This window comes from Otolemur garnettii, unplaced genomic scaffold (assembly GCF_000181295.1).
Source record: "Otolemur garnettii isolate 467f Iridium unplaced genomic scaffold, OtoGar3 scaffold00233, whole genome shotgun sequence".
NCBI classification, from domain to species: Eukaryota; Metazoa; Chordata; class Mammalia; order Primates; family Galagidae; genus Otolemur; species Otolemur garnettii.
The window spans coordinates 1,229,584-1,248,125 of NW_003852628.1; the positions used below are offsets into that span (position 1 = coordinate 1,229,584).

Consider the following 18,542-nt stretch of genomic DNA (forward strand, 5'->3'; position numbering starts at 1 on the left):
CTTGGGCTTAAGTGATTCTCTTGCCTCAGCCTCCTGAGTAGCTGGGACTACAGGTGCCCATCACAATGCCTGGCTATTTTTTTGTTGCAATTGTCATTGTTGTTTAGCTGGCCTGGGCCAGGTTTGAACACGCCAGCCTGGGTGTATGTAGCCAGGCCCTACCCACTGAGCTACAGGCACTGTCATCTGCTTGCTCTTATAAGGGCATTTGTCATTGGCTTTAGGGCTCATCGTAATCTGGGGTAATCCCATCTCAAGATCATTATCCCAATTACATTTGCAAATACATTTATTTCAAATAAGGTCACATAATGAGAGTCCAGGTGGATATACATGTATGTTTGGAGGCCACTGTTCAATCCACTGCAAGACCCTATAATTGTACCCATTTTATAAATACGGAAACTGAGGTCCAGAGAGGAGGGAGATCTTCACTGTCAAGCAGGAGCTTGAACTAGGGTCTGATTCCCTCAAAGGGAGCCTTCTGAAGCACAGCATCTTCCACCCCCCAGGCGAATGGTGTGGACATGAAACTGCCCCTGGTGCTAGCCGAGGGCCAGATCCGTGCCTCCCAGCATGGCGTGGATGTTGTGATTCAGACTGACTTTGACCTGCGTGTGGTGTATGACCTCCAGTACAATGTGCGAGTCACCGTCCCAGGCAACTACTACCAGCAGATGTGTGGCTTATGTGGTGACTACAACGGTGACCCCAAGAATGACTTCCAGAAGCCCGATGGTTCACAGGCAGAAAATCCCAATGAGTTTGGCAACTCTTGGGAGGAGGCAGTGCCTGGCTCCCCGTGCCTGCCACCGCCCACTTGCCAGCCAGGGGACAAGGACTGCAACCCCAATCCCCAGTGTCCTGCTGAGCTGGAGAGCAAGTATCAGAAGGAAGAGTTCTGTGGGTTCCTTACCAGCTCCAAAGGGCCGCTGGCCTCCTGCCACAAGCTGGTCAACCCCCAGGGTCCCTTGCAAGATTGTGTCTTTGACCTGTGCCTGGGTGGCGGTGACCTGAACATTCTCTGCAACAACATCCATGCCTATGTGAGTGCCTGCCAGGCTGCTGGAGGCCACGTGGAGCCCTGGAGGACCGAATCTTTCTGTCGTGAGTGACGGGAGACTGAGGGGCAGAGAGAGGGTGACGCTGAGGGGTAGGATGTGGGGAGACTGAGGCACAAGGGTTAGAGCCTGGGCCTGAAGCCCCTCCCTCCCAGGGCTCTGATCAGCCCCACTCCTTGCAGCGATGAAGTGCCCCCCCAACAGCCACTATGAGGTCTGTGCAGACACCTGCTCCCTGGGCTGCTCTGCTCTCAGTGCCCCACCGCAGTGCCCGGATCAATGTTCTGAGGGCTGCCAGTGTGACTCCGGCTTCCTCTATGATGGCCAATCCTGCGTGCCCATCGAGAAATGTGGCTGCTACCACAACGGCATCTACTATGAGGTAGGAACCCCTGGTTCTGCACCAGGTGCCTCATCCTACACCCCTCCCACTGCTTATCAGCCCTACAACCTGTCCACTCAGCCTCTTGAGTGTCTCCCCCAGGGGTCCTCAAACTTTTTAAACAGGGGGCCAGTTCACTGTACCTCAGACCGTTGGAGAGCCGAACTGAGGGCCCCAGGACGAGTTGGTTGCTAAGCATAGGGTGACCAGACATCCCGCTTTTGGCGGGACAGTCCCGCTTTTCAACAATATGTCCCGCTTCCAGCGGCGTTTTAAAAAAGTTCCGATTTTTGGAAAGAATGCACTAACGGGCGGGAGAAAAGGAAGGGAATATATTTTTGGCTGCCATGTGGCTATTTCGCCAGAATGAGTTTTATATTATTTTTGTTAATTTTATAATGTTAAACTGTAATAATAACAAATAATTGCTGAGAAGTGATTATCGAGAACTGCTTATCAAAGTTTTCATTGTTGTCAGGCCCTGCACTGCCCCGTCCCCTGCCCCGCCTCTGACCCCCCACCCCCATGTTATCCTGCCTTACCCATGTTAAAATCTGGTCACCCTAGCTAAGCAGGACAGGCAGCAGCGGCAAAAACACCTGGCGGGCTGGATAAATGTCCTCAGCAGGCCGCATGTGGCCTGTGGGCTGTAGTTTGAGGACACCTGGCCCAACTCTCCCCCCCTTGCCATGACCTCATCTTGGTCCAGATTGTCCTCTCCTACCTAAGTCCCTCCCAGTCCCTAATGTTGTTCCCCCTGGTCCACCCTCCACATAGCTATGGTAAAGACGTTTCTAAATATGACCATGGGAGTCCAGCTTTAAACTCTCCTCTGGCTCCCTAGGTCAAGTTTTGGCTTTGTTCTTTTTTTTTTCTTTTGGGACAGAGCCTCACTCTGTTGCCCTGGGTAAAGTGCATGGTGTCATCATAGCTCGCAGCAACTTAAAACTCCTAGGTTTATGTAATCCTCTTTCCTCAGCCTCCCAAGTATCTGGGACTATAACCATGCACCACCATGCCCAGCTAGTTTTTATATTTTTAGTAGAGACAGGATCTCACTCTTGCTCCAGCTGGTCTGGAACTCCTGAGCTTAAGCAATACACTCTCCTTGGCCTCCCAGAGTGCTAGGATTACAGGCAAGGTTGTGGCTTTGTATCTTAAGTCTGGGCAAAGGTGGCTTCCTGATCACAAAGGTGGGATTTTCCTCTGTTACACCAGCTGCTAACTCCCTCTGCTTCCCTCTCCCACTCTCTTGCAGTGAGTCCTTTTTCTTTGACTTGAGTGTGTGTGTGTCTAAAATCCATCTCCTTCCCAGGTCTGCCAGCTCTCTGGGGACAGGGACCTCTCTGTTCTCCTCACATGAATAATAACAGCAAACATGTAGATGGTGCTTAATAGGAGCCTGTTACTGTTTTAGCACTGTATGTGTGTGTTTTATACATGCATATGTATAATATATGCAAATAAACTTTCTATTATGAAAATTTCAAACATGCAGAAGTTGAGAGAATAATGGGGTAGACCTCTAGCTATGTATCCATGACTTAGCTTAAAAAATAATCAATATTTTCCCAATCTTGTTTCATCTCCTGCCTTTGTCTTCATGAGGACATCTCTGTGTGTCTCTTTGACTTCTTCTCTTCTGGCTCTTATAAGGGCACCTTGTCATCAGATTTAGGGCCCACCCTAATCTGGTAATCTCACCTCAAGATCATTATCCTAAATACATTTGTAAAAACCCTTATTCCAAATAAAGTCATGTAATGATCTCCTCCCCCTTCCCCAGTCCTCTCTGATTTCGATTATCTAAAGGAAATCCCTTTTCATTTCATCTTCACTTTCCATGTATTGTTAAATCAGTTATACTTTCATAGGTAAGTGCTATTCTCTATAATTTACAGATGAGGAAACTGAGGCACAAAGAGGTTAAGTGATTTGCCCAGAGTTAAACAGTTTGGAATAGCAGAAACAGGCTTAAAACCAAGGCAATCTGCTCTTAATTGCTATGTCACACAGTCTCTCCTACAGCAGAAATTTAGTGAAATTTTTGGAATGAATGAATGAATAAGTGAATAAAAGTGAATGGATAAATGAATGAACTGGGCCCCAAAGCCATGCCATACCTCAGTTTTGCAGACAAGGGTTTATTCTACTGAGAGATGATCCCTTTCATGTCTGCCAGACCCCTCTGTGCCAGGAACACCAGGCATGCAGGAGTTGGCTTCCACAGTGGGGTCTCTGATGGCTATGCCTTCTGTGTCCCCACAGCCACAGCAGACGATCCTCAGTGACAACTGTAAGAAGCAGTGTACATGCCACGCAGGTCAAGGCGTGGTGTGCCAGGAACACAGCTGCAAGCCGGACCAGGTGTGCCAGCCCTCTGGAGGCGTCCTGAGCTGTGTCCATAAAGGTGCTGGACAAGAATGTGGCTGATGTGACTAGGGACAGAGGACAGGGACTCTGGAGCTGACAGTGGCATGAGTGGGATGTTCACAATGGGTGGTGCACAAGACTAAGAATTGAGGCCTCAGCCTGGCGATCCCTCGGTGGGTTTCTTGGAGCCTGGAGCCACTATGGGAGGCAGGGACCATTGTGGGGAAATCTGGACTGTAGGGACCCTCATGGTGAGGCTTCCCAGAACAGATGCCAGAGACCCTCAGTATAAAGCAGGGAAAGGAATGCTTTTTCTCTAAACATCTAGGTGGCAAATATTTAAACTTGCAGGCCATAAGGTCTTGGTCACAATGACGCAGCTCTGTGATTGTGGCATGAGAACAATCACAGGGTATTTAGGTGAAGAGGTGCAGCTCCAGTTAAACTTTATAACACAATACCAAGCCTCCTGATATGCCACCGTTTGCTGTCCACTGGTATGTGGGAGCAGGCTCAGGGCTTCACACCCCAGCACTGAAGGGCATGGGAGAGACTGGACTCCTCAGGGGTAGAGACAAGAAAACAGAGTTCTGAGGCAAGAGAATCGCTTAAGCCCAGGAGTTTGAGGATGTTGTGAGCTGTGATGCCACAGCACTCTACCAAGGGTGACATAATGAAACTTTCTCAAAAAAAAAAAGAATACAAGCATAGCAGATACAGGGAGCAGCCAGTACCTCTAGGGCCAGATCAGAGCATGTAAGGATGGAGAAATTGGAAAGGGGGCCCCCACAGTAAGGCTGATTCAGATCTCATTGGAGAGGGTGCAGCTGTAGCTCACTGGGTGGGAGAGAGGTTCGTGCAGGCTGAGTTTGTGAAGGGAACCCATCACTGAGAAGCCAGCCGGGGCTGGTGGACCTCCTTGACGTGGTCTCACACACCAGCAGGAGCTGGCAGAGCAGAACAGGTTGGAAGCCAGACCAGGAGCGCCACCGTTCTCGTGGTGACTCATGAGTGCCCTCTACTGACAAAACTTAACTCCATGGGTGGATTTGATGCTGAGAGGCAGGAAAGTGACAATTGGCACAGGCAAGAGGAAGACGCTTGAAGGCTGGTGTCTTGCACACAAGGTTTCCAAAAGCAGGGATCACAGACATAGCAATCCTAGGGAAAAGGCCTTTAACACTTTACACATAGGCCCACAGAAATGAGACCACTTCCAGGGCTAGTGTCTCAGACTTAGCAACCCTCAGGGGTGGAGTCTCACACAGAGGGATACCCAGACTGTGTGACTTAGATATGGGACCCCAGGATTTGAGTTCTAACATTGGGACCCTTGGCACAGGGCTCTTATCAAAGATCCTCCAGGACCCTAATCTTGGTCACAGAGACCTCCAGGATGTGGGTCTTAGATGTGGAGACCCCCAGGTGGCTGGGATCTCAGGCGTGGGTTCCCTGGGGTCCAAGTCTTGAACACAGAGAACCCTGGGGCTGGGGTCTCAGACATGAATGCCTTCAGGGCTGGCATCTCAGATATAGGGACCCTTGGGGCTCAGGTCTCAACCTGGGTTCCCTGGTGCTGAGATCTTAAGCAAGAAAACCCTGGAGACTTAATCTCAAATAGAAAACTACAGGGCCTGGGTCTTGGACATAGGGACCCTTGAGCCTGGGTCTCAGCTATAGGGCCTGGCTCTTAGACATGAGGACTCTGGAACCTGGTCTAACTCTCAGAGCCAGTATCCCTGGCATAGACTGGGGCAGATGCAGGGCAGCAGCTGTCCTTATAGTGGGCAGCCTCTAAAGGTCTTCTCTCCTTTGCCCCCAGACCCGTGCCAAGGTGTGACATGCCGGCCACAGGAGACTTGCAAGGAGCAGAGTGGCCAGGGTGTGTGCGTGCCCAACTATGAAGTCAAATGCTGGCTGTGGGGTGACCCACACTACCACTCCTTCGATGGCCGCAACTTTGACTTCCAGGGCACCTGTAACTATGTGCTGGCAACAACTGGCTGCCAGGGGGTCAGTGCCCAGGGCCTGACACCCTTTACTATCACCACCAAGAATGAGAACCGGGGCAACCCCTCTGTGTCCTACGTGAGGCTCGTCACTATAACTACCCTCGGCACCAACATCTCCATCCACAAGGGCGAAACTGGCAAAGTCCGGGTATGTTTGGCGGGATGGTCCCCTGAGCTCCCAGGTCCTGGAAAGCACAGTTCAGAGCTCAAGATTCTCTGTCTTCACCAAGGCCTGAAACAAAATGACAACACAAACAACATGGTGGCGCCTGTGGCTCAATGAGTAGGACACTAGCCTCATATACCGAGGGTGGCGGGTTCGAACCTGGCCCTGGCCAAACTGCAACAAAAAAAGTAGCCAGGCATTGTGGTGGGCACCTGTAGTCCCAGCTACTCAGAAGGCTGAGGCAAGAGACTCAGAGTTGGAGGTTGCTGTGAGCTGTGACGCCATGACACTCTACCAAGGGTGACAAAGTGAGACAATGTCTCAAACAACAACAACAACAGCAATAATTACCACAAAAATAGCATCTTTTTACTGGGAATTAAACAAGCCTAATGGCTGAGCACAGGTGGCTCAGGGCAGGTGCAGAGTGGCTCATGCCTATAATCCCAGAACTCTGGAAGGCCAAGGTGGTGGATTGTTTGAGGTCAGGAGTTCAAGACTCGCCTGAACAAGAAAAAGTGAGACCCCATCTCTACTAAAAACAGAAAAACCAATTGGGCATGGAGGTGGGTACCTATAGTCCCAGATACTCAGGAGGCGGGGCAAGAGGATTGCTTGAGTCCAAGAGTTTGAGCTTGCTGTAAGCTATGACACCATGGCACGCTACCCAGGGCAAAAGAGTGAGACTCTGTCTCAAATAAATAAATAAAAATTTAAAAACAGACAGCACCTATAGCTCAGTAGGTAGGGCCTCAGCCACATACACTGAGGCTGGCAGGTTAGAACCCAGCCTGGGCCAGCTAAAATCAACAATGACAACTGCAACAAAAAAATATCTCGGCATTGTGGTGGGCACACTTAGTCCAGCTACTTGGGAAGCTAAGGCAAGAGAATCTCTTAAGCCCAAGAGTTTGAGGCTGCTGTGAGCTGTGACAGCATGAATTCTACTAAGAGCGACACAGTGAGACTCTGTCACAAAAGAAAAAAAAAATTACAAAACAAAAACAAGCCTAGCCCTCTGCTAAGGGCTTTAATGTAGGACTTTAGCATTTGCCTTTATATAGGCCTGGTTTTGAATCCAGCCTCTCCTCCTCATGAACTACAGGATGTTGGGCAAGGAACTTTATTTGGTGGGCCTCAGTTTTCTCATCTGTGAAACAGGCATCGGGCATCGTAGCGGTCAGGCTCCACAGCAAGATGGTGCATGCCTACTGCTCAGCTCCAAGTCTGAGAGAAATTCAGGGAGATGTGGGGAGAGATAAGAGCCATGCCTTTTGCCTAAGGAAATAGAGATGCAGATTACTGACCGCTCACAGGAAGAAAGTGAGGTCCTGAACAGGACAGGTACTAAATAAGTGGTGGTGGGTGAGTGGAAGTGATGTCCAGACACACAGAGATGCACAGAGAATACGGAGGGAGTGAGGAAAGAGGAGAGAGAGACAGAGAGAAACTCAGAGACATAAAGGAAGACAGGAAGATCCAGAGACAGGCAGAGCTAGGTGAAGAGAGAGTAAGAAACACAGAGAGAGAGAGAGAGAGAGAGGAGGGAGACAGAGGTCAAGAGAGAGCCAGAAAAAGTAGAGTGAGGTTTTATTCCCCGGGGCCTGGACTAGTACAGATTTCCACAATGTTTGTCAAATAACAATGCAACTGTCAGTGGTAAGAAAGGCCTTGGCAACTCCCAGGCATTGGTAGGATGAGAGGGAGGCAGGGGGCAGAAGCGGAGACCTCTCCGCCTCCAGTAACTCCTGTTTGCCTCCTTTCCCCAGGTGAATGGTGTGCTGACAGCACTGCCTGTCACTGTGGCCGGTGGGCAGCTTTCAGTGACCCATGGCTCGTCAAAGGCAGTGCTGGCAACTGACTTTGGGCTGCAAGTCACCTATGACTGGAATTGGCAAGTGGAGGTGATACTGCCCAGTAGCTATTATGCTGCGGTGTGTGGGCTCTGTGGGAACATGGATCGCAACCCCAACAATGACCAGGTCTTCCCTAATGGCACACTGGCTCCCTCGATACCAATTTGGGGTGGCAGCTGGCGAGTCCCAGGCTGGGATCCACTGTGCTGGGACGAATGTAAGGGGTCCTGCCCAACATGCTCTGAGGACCAGATGGAGGAATATAAGGGCCCTGGCTTCTGTGGACCTCTGGTCCCAGGCACAGGGGGCCCCTTTGCTGCCTGCCATGACCACGTGGCACCTGATAGCTTCTTCAAGGGCTGTGTTCTAGATGTCTGCCTGGGAGGCGGGGCCCATGACATACTTTGCCAGGCGCTGGCTTCCTATGCTACCGCCTGCCAGGCTGCAGGGATTGTCATCAAGGACTGGCGGACGCAGGCTGGCTGTGGTGAGTGTTAAGACAGTGGAGCAGGAGCAGGGGACAGGGTTCTGTCTCTGTAGGGCTGGTTTGATTTCATTCCAGTCCTTTTTCTGTCCTTCTGTTCCTTGGCACCTCTCTCTTTGTGTCATTTGATTGTCTCTGTCTCTCTGTTTGTCACTCTCTCTCTCTGTACCTCCCTCGGTTTCTGTCTCTCTCTCTCTCGTTTCTTTCTCTGTGTCCCCTCTCTGTCTCACTGTCTCTCCCTATTTTCCTTTGCTCCTCTTTGTCTCTCTGTCTCCATCTCCTCCCACCCTGTCCTAGGACACCCCTAACACCAATCTCTGTTTTTCTCCTTCCTGCTCCCTCATCTGCCCACAGAGATCTCCTGCCCAGACAACAGCCACTACGAGCTCTGTGGTCCTCCTTGCCCAGCCAGCTGCCCATCCCCAGCTCCTCGCCCACCCTCAACCCCATGTGATGGTCCCTGCGCTGAGGGTTGTCAGTGCAACCCAGGCTTCGTCTTCAGTGCTGACCGCTGCGTTCCTCTGCAAGGCGGCTGTGGCTGCTGGGCCAACGGTACCTACTATGAGGCGAATAGCAAGTTTTGGGCAGATGACACCTGCTCTAAGTGGTGTCATTGTGAGCCTGGGAGTGGCTCACTAGTTTGCAAGCCTGCCAGCTGTGGGGTGGGTGAAGAGTGTACCCTCCTTCCCTCTGGCCAGCTTGGCTGCCATCCCATCAGTACGGCTGAGTGCCAGGCGTGGGGTGACCCTCATTACATCACCCTGGATGGGCACAAATTCGACTTCCAAGGCACCTGCGAATACCTGCTGAGCGCACCCTGCCCTGGTTCAGCCACAAAGGCTGAGAACTTCGCAGTCACTGTAGCCAATGAGCATCGGGGCAGCCAGGCTGTCAGTTACACCCGCAGCGTCACCCTGCATATCTACAACCACAACCTGACCATGAGCGCCCGCTGGCCGCGGAAGCTACAGGTGAGGACAGCTGTGGGTCCCAGGGTTGCCTGAGATGGTAAGGAGTCCACCATTCCCCTGAGCACTTTTCATAGCTTAGCTGATGCATGACGGAGAGGTTCAGAATACAGGTCTATAAGCCAGAGGGCTTGAAGCAGTGACTTCCCCCTCTCTAAGCCTTAGCTTATTCCTCTGTAAAATGAGTCTAAGAAAAGTGCCTGCATCAAGAAAGCCTGAGAAGCCAGTGACATCGTGTCTATTGATTATAAGAGAAGAAGTTGCGTGCTCAAGAGAACCAAAGGCAATGGAGCCAAGATTCAAACCGTATTTGCGCCGCTCACTGCCCCTCCTCTCCCTCCTGCAGGTGGACGGCGAACTCGTGGCTCTGCCCTTCCAGTTGGACACGCGTCTCCGCGCTTACTTGAGTGGCGTCGACGTGGTGGCAACCACGACCTCCGGACTTTCGCTGTCTTTCGACGGGTCCAGCTCATTGCGCCTGCGCGTGCCGGCGGCATACGCGGGCGTCCTCTGTGGCCTGTGCGGGAACTACAACAAGAACCCCGCGGACGACCTGACTGCGGTGGGCGGAAACCCAGCCGGCTGGAAGGTGGGAGGCGCCCCGGATTGCGGGGAGTGCGTCCCTGGGCCGTGCCCCAAACCGTGCACACCAGAGCAGCAGAAGCCTTTTGGGGGCCCAGACGCTTGTGGAGTGATCTCCACCACCGACGGTCCGCTGGCGTCCTGTCACTCCCTGGTGCCGCCAGAGAAGTATTTCCAGGCCTGCTTACTGGACGCCTGCCAAGCTCAGGGCCATCCAGGAGGCCTCTGCCCTGCCATTGCTGCCTATGTGTCAGCCTGTCAGGCGGCTGGGGCCCAGATCGAAGAGTGGAGGCGGCCGGACTTCTGTCGTGAGTACTGACCCACACATGTCCACTTAGTAGTGTTTTTCTCCGCCCTTTCCTGGACAAGAGCCTTCCTTCCTACATGGTACTCAGGGACCACCCTCCTTCCCCTGAGCCAGGTACCTCCCATCAGAGAAACACGTTACCTTCACACACTCAGATACACCAGGTCAGGTGCAGCAGTGAGACCTTAGGCCAGGACACACTCAGGGATTCATCAGCCATGAGCTCAGGTCTCCAAGTGATATAGATCAGGGTGACTGGCCCTGTCACACAGCAAATACCCCGTCAGAGAGACTCAGTGAGTTACATCTGATTGGATGCCTCTTGACTGTTCACATGCTGAAATGTACCTAGTCACATAGAATGGGTCACATACCTTCAGTAGTATCTGGCTAGATTATACACTGAAACAAACCAGTCAGATGCACCCAGAAGGAATCGGGATTCTGATGTAGCTCCAGGCAGATCCATAGACTCACAGTTAGATAGCCCTGGGCAGTTCCTTCAGAGAGATCTCCTTGATCAGATTTATACTGTCACACCTGGAAACAGGTCATGTCAGAGAGATGCTGGCAGTTGCTCTGGGTAGACAGCCACAACTCCAGCAGGGAGGTATGCTCAGGCAGATTCATGCCCCAGTCACATTCACACGCTCAAATGCCCATAGTTGGTTCTTGCCTGGCTAGTCTTTCTATTTTTAGTAGAGACAGGGTCTCACTCTTGCTCAGGACGGTCTCAAACTCCTGAGCTCAGGCAATCCATCCACCTTGGGCTCCCAGAGTGCTAAGATTAGAGGCCACTGTGCCTGGCCTGGCCCCACTGTTGGTTCTAATCCAACCAGATATACCAGATCGTATTCACCCAGGCGGAGTCACATAACCTGGACAGAGACTTAGTTAAACACCCCATCCCAGCTCCCATGCTAAACGCCTCAGTCAGCTGTGCTGGATCAGATGCCTAAACCCCTTGATACCCGGGGTGACCCAGCAGTTCTCCCTTGGGACCTCTTCCTGGGGCGGGGAGGGGGGGGTCCAAGCCTGTCTGGTTCTTCCTTACTTTGTCTCTTCCTCTGCCTCCCCTGCCACACCTACCTGGCTTATTTCATCCCCACCTTGTCCCCGCAGCCTTCCAGTGCCCTGCCCACAGCCACTATGAGCTCTGCGGTAACTCCTGTCCTGTGAGCTGCCCAAGCCTCTCAGCCCCTGAGGGCTGCGAGCCAGCCTGCCGTGAGGGCTGTGCTTGTGATGCTGGTTTTGTGCTCAGCGGCAACACGTGTGTACCGGTGGGCCAGTGTGGCTGTCTTCACGATAGCCGCTATTACCCACTGGGCGAGGTCTTCTACCCGGGTCCCGAGTGTGAGCGACGCTGTGAATGCAAGCCAGGTGGCCAAGTCACCTGCCAGGAGGGCATGGCCTGTAGGCCCTATGAGGAATGCCGGTTGGAGAATGGTGTCCAGGGCTGTCAACCCACGGGCTGTGGCCGCTGCCTAGCCAGCGGGGGCATCCACTACATCACCCTTGATGGACGTGTCTATGACCTACACGGCTCTTGCTCCTATATCTTGGCCCAAGTCTGCCACCCAAAGCCTGGGGATGAGGACTTTACCATTGTGCTTGAGAAGAATGCTGCTGGAGACCCCCAACGCTTGGTGGTTACTGTGGCTGGTCAGGTCGTAGGCCTGGCTCGGGGACCACAGGTGAGTGGACACTAACCCACCCAGGGGGTTCTGAGGAGACATGACCCTGCTCTGTAGGGTCTGAGAGGAAAATTGCCCCAATCCAGGGGTTCTCAGGGGAATACAGCTCTACCCTGGAGGGTCTGTGAGGGATGGTCCCACCCTGGCAATTGGGGGGGGGGAACCCTAATGGACTGAGGGAGACACAGCTTTGCCCTAGGGCTAAGTCCCTGTGGTTCTGTAAGTCCCTGACCTACCTGCCCTTTCTACCTAGGTCACTGTGGATGGCGAGGTTGTGGCCCTGCCTGTGGCTATGGGCCATGTGCGGGTGACCGCTGAGGGCCGAAACATGGTTCTGCAGACGACCAAGGGACTTCGGCTTCTCTTTGATGGGGATGCCCACATCCTCATGTCCATCCCTAACCCCTTCCGTGGACGACTTTGTGGCCTCTGTGGAAACTTCAATGGCAACTGGAATGATGACTTTGTCCTGCCCAATGGCATAGCAGCCCCCAGTGTGGAAGCCTTCGGAGCTGCATGGCGGGCACCCAGCTCCTCCCAGGGCTGTGGTGAGGGCTGCGGACCCAGTGGCTGCCCCGTGTGCTTTGCAGAGGAGACAAAACCATATGAGAGCAACAAGTTCTGTGGGCTGCTCCGTGACCCCAAGGGCCCATTTGCGACCTGCCATGCCTTGCTGAGCCCCTCTGAGTATTTCCGCCAATGTGTGTATGACCTGTGTGCCGAAAAGGGTGACAAAGCCTTCCTCTGCCGCAGCCTGGCAGCCTACACAGCAGCCTGTCAGGCTGCTGGCATAGCTGTGAAGCCCTGGAGGACGGACAGCTTCTGCCGTGAGTATCTGTAGGTCCCTCAGAGGACTCCAGACTAGGGATGGGGGTGGCTTCCGACCCATTCCTTCTCTCTGCATCTAAATCAGGCTCTCCCTCCCCCCACGCCCCCTTCTCCCGCAGCATTCTCTGCCAGCTTTCCGCCTACCTCACTGACTGCTCTTCTCAGACTCCTTACAAGGGCCCAGTCTCCTCAAACCTCAAATTCACTTCTTCCCTGGGGCTCTGTCCTGGACTAGTTCTGCAGTGACCTGAAAGGGACAGTTGGATGGGTCAGGCAGTACACAAAATAGAACCTGAATGTGAGGCTCACCCAGACCCCCCAAGACAAAACTGCATCCCCTCACATCCCCCCCAGTACAAGACCGCCGCTCATTAGACACCTTCTCAAACCAAGACTGTACCTCTCCTTTAAATCCCAAGGCAGGAACATGTCTTCTTCAGTCTCCTCAGGGCAGGCCCTACACCCAGGGCCACCGCCCATACCCACAGTCCTGGATTTGTTCAGTGTTGACAGTGGACCTTGTCTGGTTCCAGCCCCAGCCCCAAACTCTCTCCTGACTGCCTGCCCCCCGGGGTCCCAAGGCCTCCTGGACACCTTCCCGTGGATGTCATTGGAGTTTCTCACAACTGCTGTGTTCCCAAGTGGAACCAGCATTTCACCCCTAACCTGGTCCTTCTTTCCCCCAACCCAGTGCCCATCTCAGGACAGCTACACCATTCATCAGTTGCTTAGCCAGAGCCCACCACTTTACCTGGGATGTTTCCCTTTGGTCCTCACAGCCCCTGTCCCAACTCCATCTTTCTGCAGTGACCTGAAAGGGACAGTTGGGTGCCAGTGCCCCTCATCCTACCTGGCCCCTCTCCCTATTCCCCCAGCTCACTCCAACCCCTCCATCCATGCTCCCCATCCTAGCCCTGACACCTCTACCAATGTCCCCATCCCACCCAAAGCCCCTGCCCATGCCTTCCTATCCCACCCAAATCCCTGGCCATGCCTCCCCATTCACACCCCTACCCTTCTCCCATACCCCTCATCCCAACCCTGACCCCCATGCCCATGTCCCCGTCTCACCTAAACCCCCTGCCCATGCCGCCCCATCCCACCCAAACCCCCTGCCTGTGCCTCCCCATCCCACCCAAACCCCCTGCCCGTGCCTCCCCATCCCACCCAAACCCCCTGCCCATGCCTCCCTATCCTGCCCCACCCCTCTGTCTGTCCTTCCTCGGTGCAGCATGTTCATTTGGGGCAGTCATCATCTGTCTCACCAGATGAGAACTCTGAGGCTCTTATCACTGGGTCCTCAGCACCACCTAACCTAGAGCTTGGTGCATAGTAGGTCCCATTAGTTATCCCCTTGCCCTGTGGATGTGACCAGCCTTGCCTCCTCTCTCTGCAGCGCTCCAGTGCCCTGCCCACAGCCACTACTCTGTCTGCACACGCACCTGCCAGGGCTCCTGTGCGGCTCTCTCTGGCCTCACAGGCTGCACCACCCGCTGCTTTGAGGGCTGTGAGTGCGACGACCGCTACCTGTTCTCCCAGGGTGTCTGTATCCCTGTTGAGGATTGTGGCTGCACCCACAGTGGCCGATACTTGCCAGTGAGTACGGGCCTGAGGTGGGCAGAGAGGATGGAGCTTTTGTGATGCCACCATTTCCCAGCTGTGTGATTTGATGCAGGCAACCTCCCTTTATCAGTTTTCTGTGGCTGCTATAACAAATTACCATAGACTGGATGGCTTAAAATAAGAGACGTCCATTCTCCCACTGTTCTGGAGGCCAGAAGTCAGACATCAGGATCATTGGGCTGAAATCAAGGTGTTGCCAGGGTGGTGTTCCTTCCAGATGCTCTGGGGAGAAGCTGTTCCCTGCCTTCTCCAGCTTCTGGTTGCCGCAGGTGTTCCTTGGTGGTGGCCACACCACCCCTATCTCTGCCTCCCTTCCTCTGCATGTGTCATAAAATCTCCTTCTGCGTCCCTCTAATATGGAGAAATGTAATTGCATTTGGGGCCTACCCAGGTAATCCAGGATAAAATTTCCACCTCAAGATCCTTAATTTAAGTCGGGTGCAGTGGTTCATACCTATAATCCCAGCACTTGGGAGGCCAAGGCAGGTGGATTGCCTGAGTTCTCAGGTTTCAGACCTCATCTCTAAAATAAGAGCCAGGCATGGTGGCGGGTCCCAGCTACTTGGGAGGCTGAGGCAAGAGAATCACTTAAGCCCAAGAGTTTGAGGTTGCTGTGAGCTATGATACCACTGCACTCTACCAAGGGTGACAAAGTGAGACTCTGTCTCAAAAAAAAACATATCCTTGGGCAGCACCTGTGGCTCAAGGAGTAGGGGGCCAGCCCCATATTCCAGGGATGGCGGGTTCAAGCCTGGCCCTGGCCAAAAACTGCAAAAAAAAAAAAAAATCCTTAATTTAATCACTTCTGCAAATGTGTTGTTTGCATATAAGGTAGCATTTACTGCTTCAGGGGTGAGGACTTAGGGGGCCATCGTTTGACCTAGCACAGTTCCCTCCCTGAACTTCATTCTTTTTTCTTTCACCTGTAAAATGGGGTTAGTCATCATCATTGAGTCATAGGTGTCTGAAGATTGGGTTCGATCGAGCCAGAAACGTATCCACCGAGCCCTGAGCCTTGCCCTACATGTTCATCACACTTGGTAAAGAGAACAGCACAATAAGTAGCCCAGCTAACAATCTTTCAGTAGTATGAATCAAATTGAGTAATGGATTTATTCTCGTTAACAATATTTTCTGAGCACTTACTATGCACTGAGTTTGTCATGGGTGTTATTTAATTTAATAATCACAACAATCCTTTGAAATAGGTACTATTGCTATTTACCCCATGATGAAGAAATTGCAACATAGAGAATCAAGTCCAAGGCTCCCCCCAAATAAATGGCATTAACTTGGTACTACTTGCAAGCAGAGTCAGACTTTTGTCTTTCCTTCACTTATTACTACCTACTAGAAGCCATCCATAGTCCTCTAGGCTGGGTTAGATGCCACCTCTGGACTCTCATGGTCTGCTGGTCCCTCCAACCCATCCTAATCTCTCTGCCTGAGCCAAAAGTCTTAGATTCATTAGTCTGGCATAAGGTGGAAAGGTCTGGCATAGAGATATGAATGTGGGCATCATCAATATAGAGATGATATTTATCTTACTTGATTACATTCATTTATTTCTTTTAAAGTTTTCAAACTTTCATTTTTGAAGAATTCAAACTTGGCTCAGCACCCATAGCTCAGCGGCTAGGGCACCAGCCACACACACCAGAAGGTGGCGGGTTCAAATCCAGCCCAGGCCTGCCAAACAACAATGACAACTATAACCAAAAAAACAGAGAATCACTTAAGCCCAAAAGTTTGAGGTTACTGTGAGCTATGATACCACTGCACTCTACCAAGGGTGACAAAGTGAGACTCTGACTCAAAAAAAAATCCTTAATTGAATCACTTCTGCAAATATGTTGTTGGCATATAAAGTAGCATTTACTGGATGAATATTTTTCCCTGGGCGTTGTGGAAGGCACCTGTGGTCCCAGCTACTTGGGATGCTGAGGCAAGAGAATCGCTTGAGCCCCAAGAGTTTGAGGTTGCTATGAACTGTGATGCCATGACACTCCACCCAGGGCGAAATAGTGAGACTCCATCTCAGAAAAAAAAAAATGAAGAAGCCAAACTTAAGAAAAATTGCAGGTATAATACAAACAACTCCTGCTCTAAACTCAAATGCTTCAACTGTTGACTTAATGCTGTGTTTCCTCCATCATGCTCTGTGTATAAATATACAGTGTACATCTATGATTTTCTCTGAACCATTTGAGAGTACATCGCAAACATAGTGCCACTTTACTCCTAAATACTGTACCATGGATTTCCTAAGAATAAGGAAATTCATTTATATGGCACAGTACAATTATCAAAATCAGGAAATTAACATTGATTCAATACTATTATTTAATTTATAGATTTTTTTATTCCAATTTCACAAGTTGTCCCCGTAATATCCTCTATAACAATTACCAATCTCCGGGTTGCAGTCCAGTTGAAGTGCAGATACTGCTTTTAGTTTTCACAGGATTTTTTTTTTTTTTTTGAGACAGGAGCCTCAAGTTTTCCCCCTGGGTAGAGTGCTGTGGCATCACAGCTCACAGCAACCTCCAACTCCTGGGCTCAAGTGAGTCTCCTGCCTCCGCCTCCCAAGTAGCTGGGACCACAGGCGCCCGCCACAACACCTGGCTATTTTTTGGTTGCAGACGTCATTGTTGTTTGGCGGCCGGGGCTGGATTCGAACCCGCCACCTTAGGTGTATGTGGCTGACGCCTTAGCCACTTGAGCCACAGGCGCTGAGCCAGTTTTCACAAGATGTGATGAAGTCACCAAGTAGTGAATGGGGATAGAGAAGAAAAAGGTCTAAGGGCTCAGCGCCTGTAGCTCAGCGGCTAGGGTACCAGTCACATACCCCCCCAACTGGCAGGTTCAAATCCAGCACGGGCTTGCCAAACAACAATGACAACTACAACCAAAAAATAGCCGGGCACTGTGGCGGGCGCCTGTAGTCCCAGCTACTTGGGAGGCTGAGGCAAGAGAATTGCTTAAGCCCAAGAGCTGCAGGTTGCTGTGAGCTGTGGTGCCACAACGCTCTACTAAGGGCAACAAAGTGAGACTCCATTTCTAAAATAAATAAATAAATAAAAACATAGTCTTAAGGCCAACTCAGATTCATGGGGAGAGGAAATAAACTCCATTTCTTAATGAGAGTCTACTGCAAAATCACTCTGCCTGGATACAGAGGGTTGAAGAAGGACTGTGTCCATTTTTGCAATTCATCACACCTTCATAACCTGACCCTTTTCTGTGCACAGGTGAACTCCTCCTTGCTGACATCAGACTGCAGTGAGCGCTGTTCCTGTTCCTCAAGCACTGGCCTGACATGCCAGGCAGCTGGCTGCCCAGCAGACCGTGTATGTGAGATCCAGGCTGGAACCCGGGACTGCTGGGTCTCCCGAGGCCTCTGTTCTCTCTCTAAGGATGCCAACCTGACCACCTTTGATGGAGCCCACAGTTCTGTCAACTCTCCTGGCATCTATGAGCTTTCTTCCTCTTGCCCAGAACTACGGAAGACCATCCCCTGGTACCGTGTCATTGCTGATGTCCGCTGCCGTGGCAAAAATGAGGGTGTAGGCCAGATCCACATCTTCTTCAAGGATGGGATGGTGACAGTGACCCCACTCAAGGGCGTATGGGTAAGTCTGGGCTCGTGGAGGGGAGGGAATGATGGATATCTTCCGTGAATTTTCGTTTTTCCTATTGCAGTGTCCCTACATTCCTGGCTTCCTCTGTCTCGCTGTCTGTTTTCCTTTATCTGGGTCTCTGGAGTTTGGTCTCTGGATTTGTATTTGTTTCAATATTTCCAACTTAGTCCCTCTGTTCTGGCTGAGTTCTTGAGTAGCAAAAACACACGCAAGTAACAATAGTTTTGACATCAGTATCAATCAAGACTCCATTGGTTGCAAGAGACAGAAAATCAAATTCAAATTGCCTAAAGCAAAAGTTGAATTTATGGAGCAGTGCCTGTGGCTCAAAGGAGTAGGCCACTGACGCCATATGCCAGAGGTGGCGGGTTCAAACCCAGCGCTGGCCAAAAACTGCAAAAAAAAAGTTGAATTTATGGGTCCATACAACTAAAAAACTCAGGGCTAGAGCTTCAGGAGTAGTTGGATCCAGGTGCCCTGACAGTATTATGAGAAATATGTACCTCTATTGTTTAGGGTTGCTGGTCACTAAATCGACTTCATTCTTTTTTTTTTTTTTTTTTTG

At 51.5% G+C, this 18,542-nt stretch overlaps 1 protein-coding gene across 1 annotated transcript in view; it reads left to right on the forward strand.

Moving 5' to 3' along the window:
* The window catches only part of FCGBP (Fc fragment of IgG binding protein), a 51,496-nt gene that overhangs the window by 29,868 nt on the left and 3,086 nt on the right, over positions 1 to 18,542 (forward strand). The window contains exons 8-18 of the mRNA XM_012812912.1: positions 513 to 1,107; positions 1,244 to 1,443; positions 3,712 to 3,853; positions 5,639 to 5,976; positions 7,764 to 8,337; positions 8,689 to 9,305; positions 9,649 to 10,192; positions 11,314 to 11,885; positions 12,139 to 12,712; positions 14,110 to 14,309; positions 17,588 to 17,968. Coding sequence (XP_012668366.1) covers positions 513 to 1,107; positions 1,244 to 1,443; positions 3,712 to 3,853; positions 5,639 to 5,976; positions 7,764 to 8,337; positions 8,689 to 9,305; positions 9,649 to 10,192; positions 11,314 to 11,885; positions 12,139 to 12,712; positions 14,110 to 14,309; positions 17,588 to 17,968 — 4,737 coding nt within the window. The remainder of the gene's footprint in view (positions 1 to 512; positions 1,108 to 1,243; positions 1,444 to 3,711; positions 3,854 to 5,638; positions 5,977 to 7,763; positions 8,338 to 8,688; positions 9,306 to 9,648; positions 10,193 to 11,313; positions 11,886 to 12,138; positions 12,713 to 14,109; positions 14,310 to 17,587; positions 17,969 to 18,542) is intronic.